This window comes from Coregonus lavaretus, assembly GCF_964263955.1.
Source record: "Coregonus lavaretus genome assembly, chromosome: 21".
Taxonomy (NCBI): Eukaryota; Metazoa; Chordata; class Actinopteri; order Salmoniformes; family Salmonidae; genus Coregonus; species Coregonus lavaretus.
Window position 1 is genome coordinate 40,847,208 of NC_140008.1, and position 15,406 is coordinate 40,862,613.

General features: G+C 46.1%; 1 protein-coding gene across 1 annotated transcript in view; it reads right to left on the reverse strand.

The window, feature by feature from the left end:
• The window catches only part of LOC311149155 (uncharacterized protein), a 42,757-nt gene that overhangs the window by 13,037 nt on the left and 14,314 nt on the right, over positions 1-15,406 (reverse strand). The window contains exon 2 of the mRNA XM_084186241.1: positions 702-809. Coding sequence (XP_084042367.1) covers positions 702-809 — 108 coding nt within the window. The remainder of the gene's footprint in view (positions 1-701; positions 810-15,406) is intronic.

Consider the following 15,406-nt stretch of genomic DNA (forward strand, 5'->3'; position numbering starts at 1 on the left):
CTTTTAATTCAAACGGCAATCATTAGAATTCCACTAACACTGACGCATCAAGTTCTGCAACTAGCTACCTTCTCTAAAATGAGCTAAGCTATTTAAAGCGTGGAAATCTATTGATTTGAGAGAAAGAGAGAGAGAGAAAGAGAGAGAGAGAAAGAGAGAGCGAAAGAGAGAGAGTAGAGAGGAAGAGAGAGAGAAAGAGAGCAAGAGAGAGAGCGAAAGAGAGTAGAGAGAGAGCGAGAGAGAGAGAGAGAGAAGGAAAATGGAGCTGTCAAAATATCACAAAGGGATCCGTATTTAAAAACAATAATTACAGTGTGGAAAAAGAAATGACAGTCTGACGTCCTTTATATACTTCTACTGCTACTTCAGGACCCATCCTACCTTGACACAGCGGTCTGTTGGAATAATTAACAGTGTGACGTGAGCCGTGGATAAGGACGTTTCTCAACACACACAAACACACATACACATAGTGGATAAGGCCATTTCACATTAAGCTCTCATGAGCCATTAAACACCTTTAACCCCTGACATGTTGCCCTCTGCTATCACAGCTGTTTGGAGATCCGCATTTCAAAAGGTATTCGATTTCAGGTGTTTGGCTCTCCCTCTCGCGCTACTCTAAATATAGGTATCCCCTTTAACTTGACTCCAGGAAAGGAAAGTGGACTGGACAGACATGGTGGGGTTGTTCTGTGAACTGAAAAGGATGTTGATGGTTTGTAGACGTGGTTTGGTTTACCTGTCCCTTTGTTGCGGTCCACAAAGCAGTACTTGAGCTCGTACTCTCTCAGAATCTCATGGACCTCCTGCAGAGAGAGAGAGAGAGAGAGAGGGAGGGAGGTGTAGAAACAGAGAGAGGAGAGTTTAAACATGGGGAAAAGCAGGATCCTTTGGAACAACGGAACACACTAACGTCGCAGTGTTCCGATGGGACACTTTTCCCCCTCAGAAATACTTTTAGAAGTCTTTGATGGAAGGTTTCCCTATTGTAATCATTCTCTTGTATTGGGGAATTAGATCAAACATATCCTCAAGTTGAATAGCTTTTTGGGCTCTTTATCGAGAACATGTAGTTTACACTCACAGGGGAGATACATCCCCAAAACATATGAATCAGAATATTAAGACACTAAATCAGACACCCTTCCACCCACACATTTAAAATGGTTATATTTAAGTCATTTAGCAGAGGCTCCTATCCAGAGCGACTTACAGTCAAAGCACACTACCCACCAACCCATACATTATCTGACAGAGGTGAGGGCAGAGGTCAAAGTGCAGTGGTTACTGTAAACTTCCACATGAACCGTGGGGGTAGTGGTGCCTGCATGCTGCCTGAGAGAAGATGTATGGCTGGTCTCTGGGGAACTGTAAACATGACTTAGTTAAAAACATGGCCTGGGGAGGTGCCGAGCAGAATGCAGGCAGGCAGGAGATGGGCTGTATATAAAAAATCAGAGAGAGTCGTGTGTTGTTTCACCTCTCCGTTCCGTTTCGCTCAACGCTACCCTCTCCGCCCCAACACACACACACATACCCACGCTACGAGTCATCCTCTTATCGCGGAAGGCCACACACACCCACGTAGGGTCACTCGTAGCTAAAAACAGAGCAGCTCTTATGGGATGTAAGAGGAAATCAAAGCACTTCAACAAGCCCACTCTCTCTCCACTGCTCCTTCATCCCAGGGTACTGTACAGAGAGAGCAGAGCAACGTGTCCCGTAGGTAGATAGATTACTATCTGATTCACATCCCAGAGAGAGAGGAAGAGAGAGAGAAAAGAGAGAGAGGGAGGAAAGAGGGAGAGCTGTACAGCCAGCACAGCAGCCCGTTGCTCTTCTCTCTCCCCCTCTCCCTTCTTCCCTCCCTCTTTCTCTCCCATTCTCTCTCTCCTTTTAAGCCCAAGCACACACCGCTCACTGCTGTGCGCTTCACTGTGTTTGTATGTCTGGGGTGAGATTAAACAAAGCTGTTGTATTTCCTCAAACTTGTATGTCTCTGTGCTCACAGATCGGAGATGGGTAAAGGCAGCGAGGCCGAACTAGCCTGCTGACAAACCTCCATTAAGCCACTCTGAAGCTCCACACCCGCATCCTGTCGAACACTGCTGAGACAGTTTAGACCACTTTAGACGCTTTTAAACATGCATGCTGTGTCAGACCATGCCGTGCTGTTCTGTGCTCCTCTATTTCTACACTGTGTGCTGTGATGAGTGTTCATGGCGTTTCTACATCTAAAGGTGGTGACATTTTGAGCAAAGCCAGTTGGTCCCAAAGCATCAGCCCACCTGCCACCCACTCCAGTCCCTGCGGTGTGTGTCTCTGCTTGGTTGTGACTCCTAGATGTGTCCTGCTGTGCTGGCAGTGGTCTGACATTAAAGGGATACTTCAGGATTTTGGCAATGAGACCCTTTATCTACTTCCCCACAGTCAGATGAACTCGTGGATACAATTTGTATGTCTCTGCGTGCGGTTTGAAGGAAATTGCTAGCATGCTAGCGGATCCCCATAGACTTCCAGTCATTGTGCTAACATTGGCTCATGAAACTACCTCTGACTTTCTTCATAGTGGACACAGAGACATAAAAATATAGTGTATATAAAGTGTAATATTGGGATGCAAAACCAAAATGTAATACATTTCAACTCTATATCTGACATGGTACAGGTGTATTCTTTTTTAAGCCCATAACCATGTGTGTGAGGTGTATACTTTTGTTTCAAATTAGATTTGTTTAAGACTACCAATAAAAACACTCTGTGTGACCCTGATTTAGCCCACTGCAGTAAAAGGTTAAACAGTACAGGGAGAACTTAACTCAGTTAACAGGAAACAGCGGTATACGTACGTATGCTGTCTGTTTCTCTTACTGAGAGAGAAATATCTGAATGCGTCCCAAATGGCAGATCTCTAATTCACTCTACCATACGAGGCACGGAGGGGAGCTGTCTAAACTCATCTCCACTCAGAGAGAGATATACTGTGTACACAACACAACACAGAGAGCCTCTCTCTCTCTCTCTCTCTCTCTCTCTTCTCTCTCTCTCTCTCTCTCTCTCTCTCTCTCTCTCTCTCTCTCTCTCTCTCTCTCTCTCTCTCTCTCTCTCTCTCTCTCTCTCTCTCTCTCTCTCTCTCTCCTCCCCCCCCTCCCTCCCTCCCTCCATCCATCTCTCCTTCTAATGCGTCTCTGTCCACAGACGATAATGGGTCTTAAATGAGTAGAAAGCCCTTCCCGGACACAATAATCAGAGATATGGATTAAGGCATACTGTACATCAGGACTTGCTGTCTCTCCTACGCACAATCCCAGTCATTAAAACATAATCGGCCTAGAAATAATTTCAGCGGTGGTCTGGGCAGGCTGTGGCCCATACCAAGGATGCGTCCTAAATGGCACCCTATTCCCTCTATAGTGCACTACTTTTGACCAGGGCCCATATAGGTGCAATTTGGGACACACCCCCACTACAGGCCAGGCAGACCATGCAGGCAGGCAGGTGAGATGACCAGAGCAGAACAGATTCCCTTAGCTAGGGCTAATAGATTTGCACAGGGAGTGACAATCATTGATTTACACCTCAGCTCTTAATGCACCAGACACACACACGCACGCACACACACACACACACACACACACACACACACACACACACACACACACACCTACTCCCCAGTCACATAAGCTTAATCAGATGGTTTACAAACACACGACAGTGGCCTGAGAGGATTTGGGGTAAAAGTCTATCCTGTCTGAGAGACTGACCATGTGTGTCAGTGAGAAGGAAGAGAGAGAGGTCATGCTCAACATGAGCTCCTTGTCACGCCCTGGCTCGGGGGACTCTCGTATGTTGAGCCAGGGTGTTAGTTTCTATGTTTTGTTGTGGGTTCTAGGTTATTATATTTCTTTGTTTGAGTGACTCCCAATCAGAGGTAACGAGTGTCAGCTGTTGGCTCGTTGTCTCTGATTGGGAGCCATATTTAACTATCTGTCTTTCACGTTGTGTTTGTGGTTTCTTGTTCATTTCGGTTTGTGTGAAACTGTAGACGTCACGTTATCGTTTATTGTTTTGATCGTGTGATCAGTAAATAAAAGATATGTTCACCTTCAACGCTGCGCCTTGGTCCTCCTCTATGTATGACGATTGTGACAGAAGAAACCACCAAGATGGGACCAAGCAGCGTGTTCAGGAGCCATCGCCAGGGAGATCCCTCACAGATCTCCTTCGCCTCCTGGACTGGGTCAAGCCGAGGGAGGAAGACAAGGGCTTGACATTATGGCAGAAGGGCGAGAAGCTGGCGAGGGATATGGAGACGTGGTCCACGGGTAGGAGAGACGCCCCGAAAATTTTTAGGGGGGGGCTCACGACGTCGGACCAGCAGGAGGCCGCGATATAGCGGCCCAGTGGGTTGCCGGAGAAGGCCGCCGGGTTACGGGGGCCACTGGTCGAAGAGGGGATGGAGGAAGTAGAGGCACGGCGAGAGGTACTGGCGTGTGTTGCCAGTCCGGTCCGGCCCGTTCCAGATCCCGGTGTAGGGCCAGTGGTGTGTGTCCCCAGTACAGTCCGGCCCATCCAAGCTTCCCGCACCAAGCCAGTGGTGTGCGTCGTCAGTCCGGCACGGCCCGTGCCTGCTCTCCGCATCAAGTCTACGGTGCGTCTCGTCAGCCCGGCTCTGCCCGTTCCTGCTCCCCGCACCAGGTCTGTGGTGCGCGTCGCCAGCCCAGTCCGGCCCATTCCTGCTCCCCGCATCAAGCCTGTGGTGCGTCTCGTCAGCCCGGCTCTGCCCGTTCCTGCTCTCCGCACCAGGTCTGTGGTGCGCGTCGCCAGCCCAGTCCGGCCCATTCCTGCTCCCCGCATCAAGTCTGTGGTGCGGCTCGTCAGCCCGGCTCTGCCCGTTCCTGCTCTCCGCACCAGGTCTGTGGTGCGCGTCGCCAGCCCAGTCCGGCCCATTCCTGCTCCCCGCATCGGGTCTGTGGTGCGTCTCGTCAGCCCGGCTCTGCCCGTTCCTGCTCTCCGCACCAGGTCTGTGGTGCGCGTCGCCAGCCCAGTCCGGCCCATTCCTGCTCCCCGCATCAAGTCTGTGGTGCGGCTCGTCAGCCCGGCTCTGCCCGTTCCTGCTCTCCGCACCAGGTCTGTGGTGCGCGTCGCCAGCCCAGTCCGGCCCATTCCTGCTCCCCGCATCGGGTCTGTGGTGCGTCTCGTCAGCCCGGCTCTGCCCGTTCCTGCTCTCCGCACCAGGTCTGTGGTGCGCGTCGCCAGCCCAGTCCGGCCCACTCCTGCTCCCAGCACCAAGTCTGTGGGGCGTTTCGTCAGTGCAGCACGGCCCGTGCCTGTTCCCCACACCAAGCCAGTGGTGTGCGTCGTCGGTCCGGCACGGCGCGTGCCTGTTCCACTGGAGCCGGATCCGCCGCCTGGGCGGAGTGCCCACCCGGTCCCTCCCCTGTTGTGTTTCGTTGGCGCGGTCGGAGTCCGCGCCTTTAGGGGGGGGTACTGTCACGCCCTGGCTCGGGGGACTCTCGTATGTTGAGCCAGGGTGTTAGTTTCTATGTTTTGTTGTGGGTTCTAGGTTATTATATTTCTTTGTTTGAGTGACTCCCAATCAGAGGTAACGAGTGTCAGCTGTTGGCTCGTTGGCTCTGATTGGGAGCCATATTTAACTATCTGTCTTTCACGTTGTGTTTGTGGTTTCTTGTTCATTTCGGTTTGTGTGAAACTGTAGACGTCACGTTATCGTTTATTGTTTTGATCGTGTGATCAGTAAATAAAAGATATGTTCACCTTCAACGCTGCGCCTTGGTCCTCCTCTATGTATGACGATCGTGACACTCCTGATTTATTTCCGTATTTTTTGTTTTTAGAATGAGATAAACACTCGAATCTAAAAAGAATTCAAGACAAAAAGTGATGAACAACAACTTTATTAAATCAGAATAGAAAAAAAAGTAACTTTGCGCCTCAAATTAAGAAGTTTTGACTCTTGCTAGCAAGCTACACAACAAAAACCTAGCCAGCAGGCTAACAAGCCAGCCAGAAAATTGAGCTAGAACAAACCTAGCAAGGGGAGTTAATACAACTACACCAAACTGAGTGAGTAAATCAAAAAGAAGCACTGACTCTAACTTTAAACATGTCTTCTGTTTTTGTGCGTGAAGATTTTTCACTCTTTTTGCTGGTTTTTGAGCTAAACAGGAGCTAGCTAGCAACAGCAGCAGACAAACAAAACTGGTTGCCATGGCAACGGTGCAGCAGAACAGAGCAGCAGCAGCAGTAGCAGAGCCCACAGGCACCATGTACCCACTCCCCCTCAGCATCCATTCTCTACCCCCCAGAGGCCATAAATTACACAACGAGGAAAGCTTTTAAACAGAAACTACTAAAGGGGAGGCCAGAAACCCTTTTCACAGACCTCTACAAAAACGGTGATTTTTACATGTACATTTACATCATCTAGCAGACGCTCTTATCCAGAGCGACTTACAACTTGGTGCATTCAACTTATGATAGTCAGTGGGACAACCACTTTTTTTTATGGGGGGTTGGGGGAGGGGGTAGAAGGATTACTATATACTATTCCAGGTATTCCTTAAAGAGGTAGGGTTTCAAGTGACTCCGGAAGGTGGTCAGTGACTCCGCTGTCCTGGCGTCGTGGGGGAGCTTGTTCCACCATTGGGGTGCCAAAGCAGCGAATAGCTTTGACTGGGCTGAGTGGGAACTGTGCTTCCGTAGAGGTAGGGGAGCTAGCAGGCCAGAGGTGGATGAACGTAGTGGCCTCGTTTGGGAGTAGGGTCTGATCAGAGCCTGAAGGTAAGGAGGTGCCGTTCCCCTCACAGCTCCGTAGGCAAGCACCATGGTCTTGTAGTAGATGCAAGCCTCAACTGGAAGCTTTCTCACTGACCAGCCAAATGCATGGCGCTCAGCAGTCTGCTCTCACTACCCATCCATAAAGAAAGAGGGAATCTGTAATGGGTGGAAGCTGAAAGTCAAAAGAGACAGACAACCCTGCTCAGGGAGAGTGTGAGCAAACAGCAACCAGACATCCACACCTTAGGGGAGCTCCTAACCAAGGTGCGGACAGAGCAGGACAGCAGCCTTGCAACACAGCTGAAAGAAGTTCAGCAAGAGAGAGAGACGGACTCAAGAGCGAGCTGGCTGATCTAACAAAGGAGGTGAGAGAGCTCCAAAAAGACAGGCAGAGCAGTAATAACGAGCTGACCACACTAAGAGAGGAGCTGCAGGAGAGAAAGAGAACAGAGGACAGGCTGCAGGAGCTGCTAGATCACCACTCTATGACCTGCCCTCACACAGCAGAGGAGCCCACCTCAACCAGCCAGGCCTCCCCAGCCCTGCCGGCTGCATGCCTCCCCCCAGCCCCCAGAACAGCCTCCCACTGACAGCGGCACTGGCACAGACCAGCCACACCCTAGCTCCAACACCCACCAACCCCAACTCTACCCCCTCCAGTCCAGAAGAAACACTGGCTGAGATTGTCCTGTTGATGGACTCATATGGGAAGTTTGTTCAGGAGAATAAACTTTTTCCTAGACACAAAACGAGAAAGGTGTGGTGCCCAACAACGCAGAGTGCCATGGCGCTGCTTGATAAGGCCCAGCTCGGGTTGCCAAGCCACATAATCATACACACCGGAAGCAACGACCTGCGTGCTCAGCAGGAGAGGGTGGCGACTTCACTACGGGGAGTGATTGAGAAGGCCTCCGCAATATTCCCCAACTCAAGGATCGTGGTGTCAACCCTTCTACAGAGGAAGGACTTCCACCCTGCCACAATCCAAATAATAAACGCCAGCCTCTCCCGGGACTGTGCCCTGCGACCCAATATACACCTGGCCCACCATCCCACCCTCGATCTGGACTGTCTCTATGACCATGTTCACCTGTACAGGGAGACAGTCCCCATCCTTGCTAAGAATCTCAAAGACGTCGCTTTAAACCGCATTCTGACCTCTCCACCCAGGAACAGCAGAGCAATCTCCACCCCCCCGAGATCACCGAGACAACACCCCGGACCAACACCCTGGACCCCACAGCCACGACCACAGCACCACCAACCTCAATGCCCACCACAGCCAGCGCAGCACAGACCACCCCAGCCCAGCTGAAGACCCACCCAGACGAGGCCTAACACCCCCCTCCCCCCCACCGCAGACCCACACCTGGAGGAGCCACAGCCCGGCAGGCAGAGCTATGCACAAGCTGTGAGAGGAGCAACTGGCCCAGCTCCCACCAACGAAATGAGTGACATCAAACAAATGCTGAATCTACTATGCTGTGTGATAGGCCGAGGGTCATGGTAAGATGAGCACAAGAACTCCACCATCCTCACACTACATCCAGCCAAGTGGCATGACACAAATACTATCTTAAATGATAATCAAATCACATCTGCATAATAAGAGTTTACGTTAATTGAAAAATCATATTTTAATAGTTCTTGTTGGATTGTGAGTGTTTATTTCATTTTGAAGGTAAAGAAAAAACAGTTATGAAATCTTTTTACGTTGCATGTTGGAATTTACAAGGATTGAAGTCCTCTGCTTTTGGGCTAAAGAGCAGAAACCCAGACTTCCTTAAAGAAACTGATGATGTTGATATTGTAGTACTACAGGAAACATGGTGCAGAGGTGATGTTTCCACTGGCTGTCCACTAGGTTATAGGGAGATAATCGTACCATCCACCAAATTAAAAGGAATCACACAGGGCAGAGACAGGGGAATGCTAATATGGTATACATCTGAACTAACTAATTCCATCGAATTGATCAAAACAGGAGAATTCTTTATCTGGCTTAAAATCAATAAGGAGGCTATCTTAACAGATAAAAACGTCTTCCTCTGTGCTACATACATTCTCCCCTCAGAGTCACCCTACTTCAATGAAGAGAGTTTCTCCATTCTAGAGGGGGAGATTAGTCACTTTCAGGCCCAAGGCAATGTTCTGGTCTGTGGAGACCTGAATGCTAGAACAGCAGAAGAACTAGACACTATTAACAGTCATGGGGACAAACACCTACCGGGAAGCAACAACCTTTCCCTCCCCACATACCCCCCCCAGAAACAACTATGACAAAGTGAAAAACGAAAATGGAGTACAGCCCCTGAAGCTCTGTCGAACACTGGGTCTTTACATAGTTAATGGTAGGCTAAGAGGGGACTCTTTTGGTAGGTACACCTACAGCTCATCCCTTGGCAGCAGTACTGTAGACTACTTCATCACCGACCTCAACCCAGAGTCTCTCAGAGCCTTCACAGTCAGCCCACTAACACCTCTCTCAGACCACAGTAAAATCACAGTGTATCTGAGAACAGCAGAACCCAACCATGAAGCATCACGGCCCAATAAATTACATGGTACTAAACAGGCCTATAGATGGAGTGCAAACAGTACAGAAATCTACCAAAAAGCAATTAGTAGCCAAAAAATACAATCTCTCATGGACAACATTTTAGCCTTAACATTCTCCTACAGCAATGAAGGTGTAAATTTGGCCGTTTGAAACATAAACTTTATGTTTGACAAATTAGCCTCCTTGGTTAATCTAAAGAAACATAAGAGCAAATCAAAAATAATAGATAATGAAAAATGGTTTGATAATGATTGCAAAACTCTAAGAAAGTAATTGAGAAATATATGTAATCAAAAGTCCCAGACAACAAAAATATACACCTTCAACATGGGGAAACACTGAAGCAATACAAACACACCCTAAGAACAAAAAAAGAACAGCACATTAGAAATCAGCTGGATGTAATTGACGAATCCATAGAATCAAACCACTTCTGGGAGAATTTGAATAAATTAAACAAACCTCATAATGAGGAATTGGCTATCCAAAATGGGGATATGTGGAGAAATCACTTTGCAAACCTCTACAGCAATATAACAAAAAGCCCAGAACAACAAGATATACAAGAACAATTACAAATCCTTGAATCAGCAGTCAAAGACTATCAGAATCATGTGGATACCCCAATTACAGAACAAGAATTATTGGAAAAACTTTGCACTCTCCAACCCAAAAAGGCCTGTGGTGCTGATGGTATTTTAAATGAAATGATAAAATATACAGACCACAAATTCAAATTGGCTATACTCAAACTCTTCAACATTATCCTAACTGCAGCTATTTTCCCCGATATTTGGAACCAAGGATTGATCACACCAATTTATAAAAATGGAGACAAATTTGACCCAAATAATTCCAGAGGAATTTGCGTTAACAGTAACTTGGGGAAAATTCTCTGCAGTATCATAAACAACAGACTACATCACTTCCTTGATGAACACAACGTCCTAAGCAGAAGCCAGATTGGATTTGTAAAAAAATATCGTACAACAGACCACATTTACACCCTCCACACTCTAATTGACAAACAAGTAAACCAAAACAAAGGCAAAATCTACTCGTGTTTTGTAGACTTCAAGAAAGCATTTGATTCAATTTGGCACGAAGGTCTTTTTTACAAACTAATAGAAAGTGGTATTGGAGGGAAAACATATGATGTTATTAAATCAATGTACACTAAAAACAAATGTGCGGTTAAAATCGGCAACAAGCAAACATACTTCTTCTCTCAGGGACGTGGAGTGAAACAGGGCTACCCAATAAGTCCAACACTATTTAACATCTACATTAATGAATTGGCAAAAACAGTAGAAGAATCAGCAGCACCTGGTCTCACCCTACACAACACTGAAATCAAGTGTCTGCTGTACGCAGATGACCTGGTGCTACTGTCTCCCACTAAGGAGGGGTTACAGCAGCATCTAGATCATCTGCACAGGTTCTGCCAGACCTGGGCCCTGACCGTTAATCTAAAAAGAAAACAAATATAATGATATTCCAAAAAAGATCCGGAAATCAGGATGACAAATATAAATTCTATTTGGACACAGTTCTATTAGAACACACCAAAAATTACACGTATCTAGGACTAAATATCAGCAACACGGGTAGCTTTCAGATGGCTGTGAATGAGCTGAGAGACAAAGTAAGAAGAGCATTCTATGCCATTAAAAGGAATATTAAAATCGAAATTCCAATTAGAATCTGGCTCAACATTTTCCAATCAGTTATAGAACCAATTGCTCTATATGGCAGCGAAGTTTGAGGTCCGCTCTCTAATACTGAATTTACCAAATGGGACAAACATCCAATTGAAATACTGCAGAGTTTTGCAAGACTGTATTGCAAGTGCAAAGAAAAACTCAAAATAACGCATGTAGAGCAGAATTGGGCCAATACCCTCCTTATTCGAATAGAAAAAAGAGCCATCAAATTTTACAACCATCTAAAAACCAGTGACCCCAAAACATTCCATCACACAGCTCTACTATGTCAAGAGATGAAACAAGAGAAGAGTCCCCTCAGCCAGCTGGTTCTGAGGCTCAGTTCACTAACCAAAACCAACCTCATAGAGCCTCAGGACAGCACTCAGAAAATCTGGCCCAACCAAATCATCAAATTAAATCAAATCGAATTTTATTGGTCACATGCGCCGAATACAACAGGTGCAGACATTACAGTGAAATGCTTACTTACAGCCCTTAAACAACAGTGCATTTATTTTTAACAAAAAAGTAAAAATAAAACAACAACAAAAAAAGTGTTGAGAAAAAAAAGAGCATAAGTAAAATAAAGTAACAGTAGGGAGGCTATATATACAGGGGGGTACCATTGCAGAGTCAATGTGCGGGGGCACCGGCTAGTTGAGGTAGTCTCCAAAGCAAAAAAAATATATATATCACCTATTGGAAAGATACCACAAAAAATCTAAGTAAACTTCAATGCTGTTTGGCTCTAAACAGACAGTACATGTTGGCAGACTATCTGACTACCATGACTGATAGAAAACTGAGGAAAACAATGACTAGGTACAGACTCAGTGAGCACAGTCTGGCTATAGAGACCGGTCGTCACAGGCAAACCTGGCTGCCCAGAGAGGACAGGCTGTGCTCACTCTGCCCCCGGGGAGAGGTAGAGACAGAGCTGCATTTCCTATTACACTGTGACAAATATTCAGACCTAAGATACTCTTTCTTTCCCAAAATTATCATTCAGTACAAAGAATTTGAAACTATAAAAGAGGAAGAAAAAATCAAATATTTATTGGGTGAAAAGCCAAAATGTGCAATTTTGGCAGCCAACTATGTGTCCTCCTGCCACAACCTGAGGGACAGCCAGTGAAAAGTGTTATGTAATGTCAATAATATTTCCTGTTTTGTTTTGGCTTTCATACCATGTCATGTGTCTTCTCAGTCATGTTGAGACTGGTCGACTACTATTGCTTTAATGTATTGTTATTCTCATTAATATTGTTGTAGTTGCTGTTAATGGTAATCCCATTTCCACTACTACTATTATTATTGCTGTTGGTCCCACCATTTTGGTTATATGTATACTTTGACAATGTAAGTAATTTAACTTGCCATGTCAATAAAGTCTATTGAATTGAATTGAATTGAGAGAGAGAGACAGAGAGGGACAGAGCGAGGGACAGAGATAGAGACAGAGAGAGAGACAGAGAGAGACAGAGAGAGAGACGGAGAGAGGGACAGAGAGAGGGACAGAGAGAGGGGCTGAGCGGGAGTCCATCTGCAACAAACAGCCAACCAGCCTGTGAGTTTAAGCTCTGGGTAGATACTAGAGGGTCAGCATAGAACACTGAATGGCTGCTGGCACCTAGTATGGGAGCTCTTCATGCCCTTGACCCATTCATTCCCGAGTGGCGCAGTGGTCTAAGGCACTGCATCTCAGTGCTTGAGGCGTCACTACAGACCCCCTGGTTCGATTCCAGGCTGTATCACAACCGGCCGTGATTGGGAGTCCCATAGGGCGGCGCACAATTGGCCCAGCGTCGTCCGGGTTTGGCCGGTGTAGGCCATCATTGTAAATAAGAATTTGTTCTTAACTGACTTGCCTAGTTAAATAAAGGTAAAATAAATAAAAAAAATATATAAAACAATTTCAAGTATATGATTACCTAGATACAGTATGAAAGTCCCACGCTGTTTTTGAATGGCTTTCAAGATTATACAGTGCATTCGGAAAGTATTCAGACCCCTTGACTTTTTCCACATTTTGTTACGTTACAGCCTTATTCTAAAATGGATGAAATTGTTTTTTTCGTTTTTTCTCATCAATCTACACACAATACCCCATAATAACAAAGCAGAGACAGGTTTTTGGAGATTTTTGCAAATGAATAAAAAAATGTAAACTGAAATATCACATTTACATAAGTATTCAGATCCTTTACTCAGCACTTTGTTGAAGCACCTTTGGCAGTGATTACAGCCTCCAGTCTTCTTGGGTATGACGCTACAAGCTTGGCACACCTGTATTTGGGAAATGTCTCCCATTCTTCTCTGCAGATCCTCTCAAGCTCTGTCAGGTTGGATGGGGAGCATCGCTGCACAGCTATTTTCAGGTCTCTCCAGAGATGTTCGATCGGGTTCAAGTCCGGGCCACTCAAGGACATTCAGAGACTTGTCCTGATGCCACTCCTGCGTTGCCTTGGCTGTGTGCTTATGGTTGTTGTCCTGTTGAAAGGTGAACCTTCGCCCAGTCTGAGGTCCTGAGCGCTCTGGAGCAGGTTTTCATCAAGGATCTCTCTGTACTTTGCTCCGTTCATCTTTCCCTTGATCCTGACTAGTCTCCCAGTCCCTGCCGCTGAAAAACATCCCCACAGCATGATGCTGCCACCACCATGAGTCACTGTAGGGATGGTGCCATGTTTCCTCCAGACGTGACTCTTGGCATTCAGGCCAAAGAGTTAAATCTTGGTTTCATCAGACCAGACAATCTTGTTTCTCATGGTGTGAGAGTCTTTAGGTGCCTTTTGGCAAACTCCAAGCGGGCTGTCATGTGCCTTTTACTGAGGATTTACTTCTGTCTGACCACTCTACAATAAAGGCATGATTGGTGTAGTGCTGCAGACATGGTTGTCCTTCTGGAAGTTTCTCCCATGTCCACAGGGGAACTCTGGAGCTCTGTCAGAGTGTCTATTTATTTTATTTTATTTTATGTCATTTAGCAGACGCTCTTATCCAGAGCGACTTACAGGAGCAATTAGGGTTAAGTGCCTTGCTCAAGGGCACATCGACAGATTTTTCACCTAGTCGGCTCAGGGATTAGAACCAGCGACCTTTCGGTTACTGGCACAACGCTCTTAACCACTAAGCTACCTGCCACCCATCAGGTTCTTAGTCACCTCCCTGACCAAGGCCCTTCTCCCCCGATTGCTCAGTTTGGCCAGGCGGCAAGCTCTAGGAGGAGTCTTAGTGGTTCCAAATTTCTTCCATTTAAGAATGATGGAGGCCACTGTGTTCTTGGGAACCTTTAATGCTGCAGACATGTTTTGGTACCCTTCCCCAGATCTGTGCCTCGACACAATCATCTCTGAGCTCTACGGACAATTCCTTCGACCTCATGGCTTGGTTTTTGCTCTGACATGCACTGTCAACTGTGGGACCTTATATAGACAGGTGTGTGCCTTTTCAAATCATGTCCAATCAATTGAATTTACCACAGGTGGACTCCAATCAAGTTGTAGGAAACATCTCAAGGATGATCAATGGAAACAGGATGCACCAGAGCTCAATTTAGAGTCTCATAGCAAAGGGTCTGAATACTTATGTAAATAAGGTATTTCTGTTTTTGATATTTAATACATTTGCACAAAAAATTAAACCTGTTTTTCCTTTGTCATTATGGGGTATTGTGTGTAGATTGATGAGATTATTATTTTTTAAATCCATTTTAGAATAAGGCTGTAACGTAACAAATTCTGGAATAGTCAAGAGGTCTGAATAATTTCCGAATGAAGACATCAAAACTATGAAATAACAGATATGGAATCATGTAGCAAACAAAAAAGTGTTAAACAAATCGAAATATATTGTATATTTGAGATTCTTCAAATGGCCTCCCTTTGCCTTGATGACAGCTTTGCATTGGCATTCTCTCAACCAGCTTCATGAGATAGTCACCTGGAATGCTTTTCAATTAACAGGTGTGCCTTCTTAAAAGTTAATTTGTGGAATTTATTTCCTTCTTAATGCGTTTGAGCCAATCAGTTGTGTTGTGACAAGGTGGGGGGGGGGGGGGGGGGGGGGGGGTATACGGAAGATACCTTATTTGGTAAAAGACCAAGTCCATATTATGGAAAGAACAGCTCAAATAAGCAAAGAGAAACGACAGTCCAGCATTACTTTAAGACATGAAGGTCAGTCAATATGGAACATTTCAAGAACTTTGAACGTTTCTTCAAGTGCAGTCGCAAAAACCATCATGCGCTATGATGAATCTGGCTCTCATGAGGACCGCCACAGGAATGGAAGACCCAGAGTTACCTCTGCTGCAGAGGATAAGTTCATTAGAGTTATC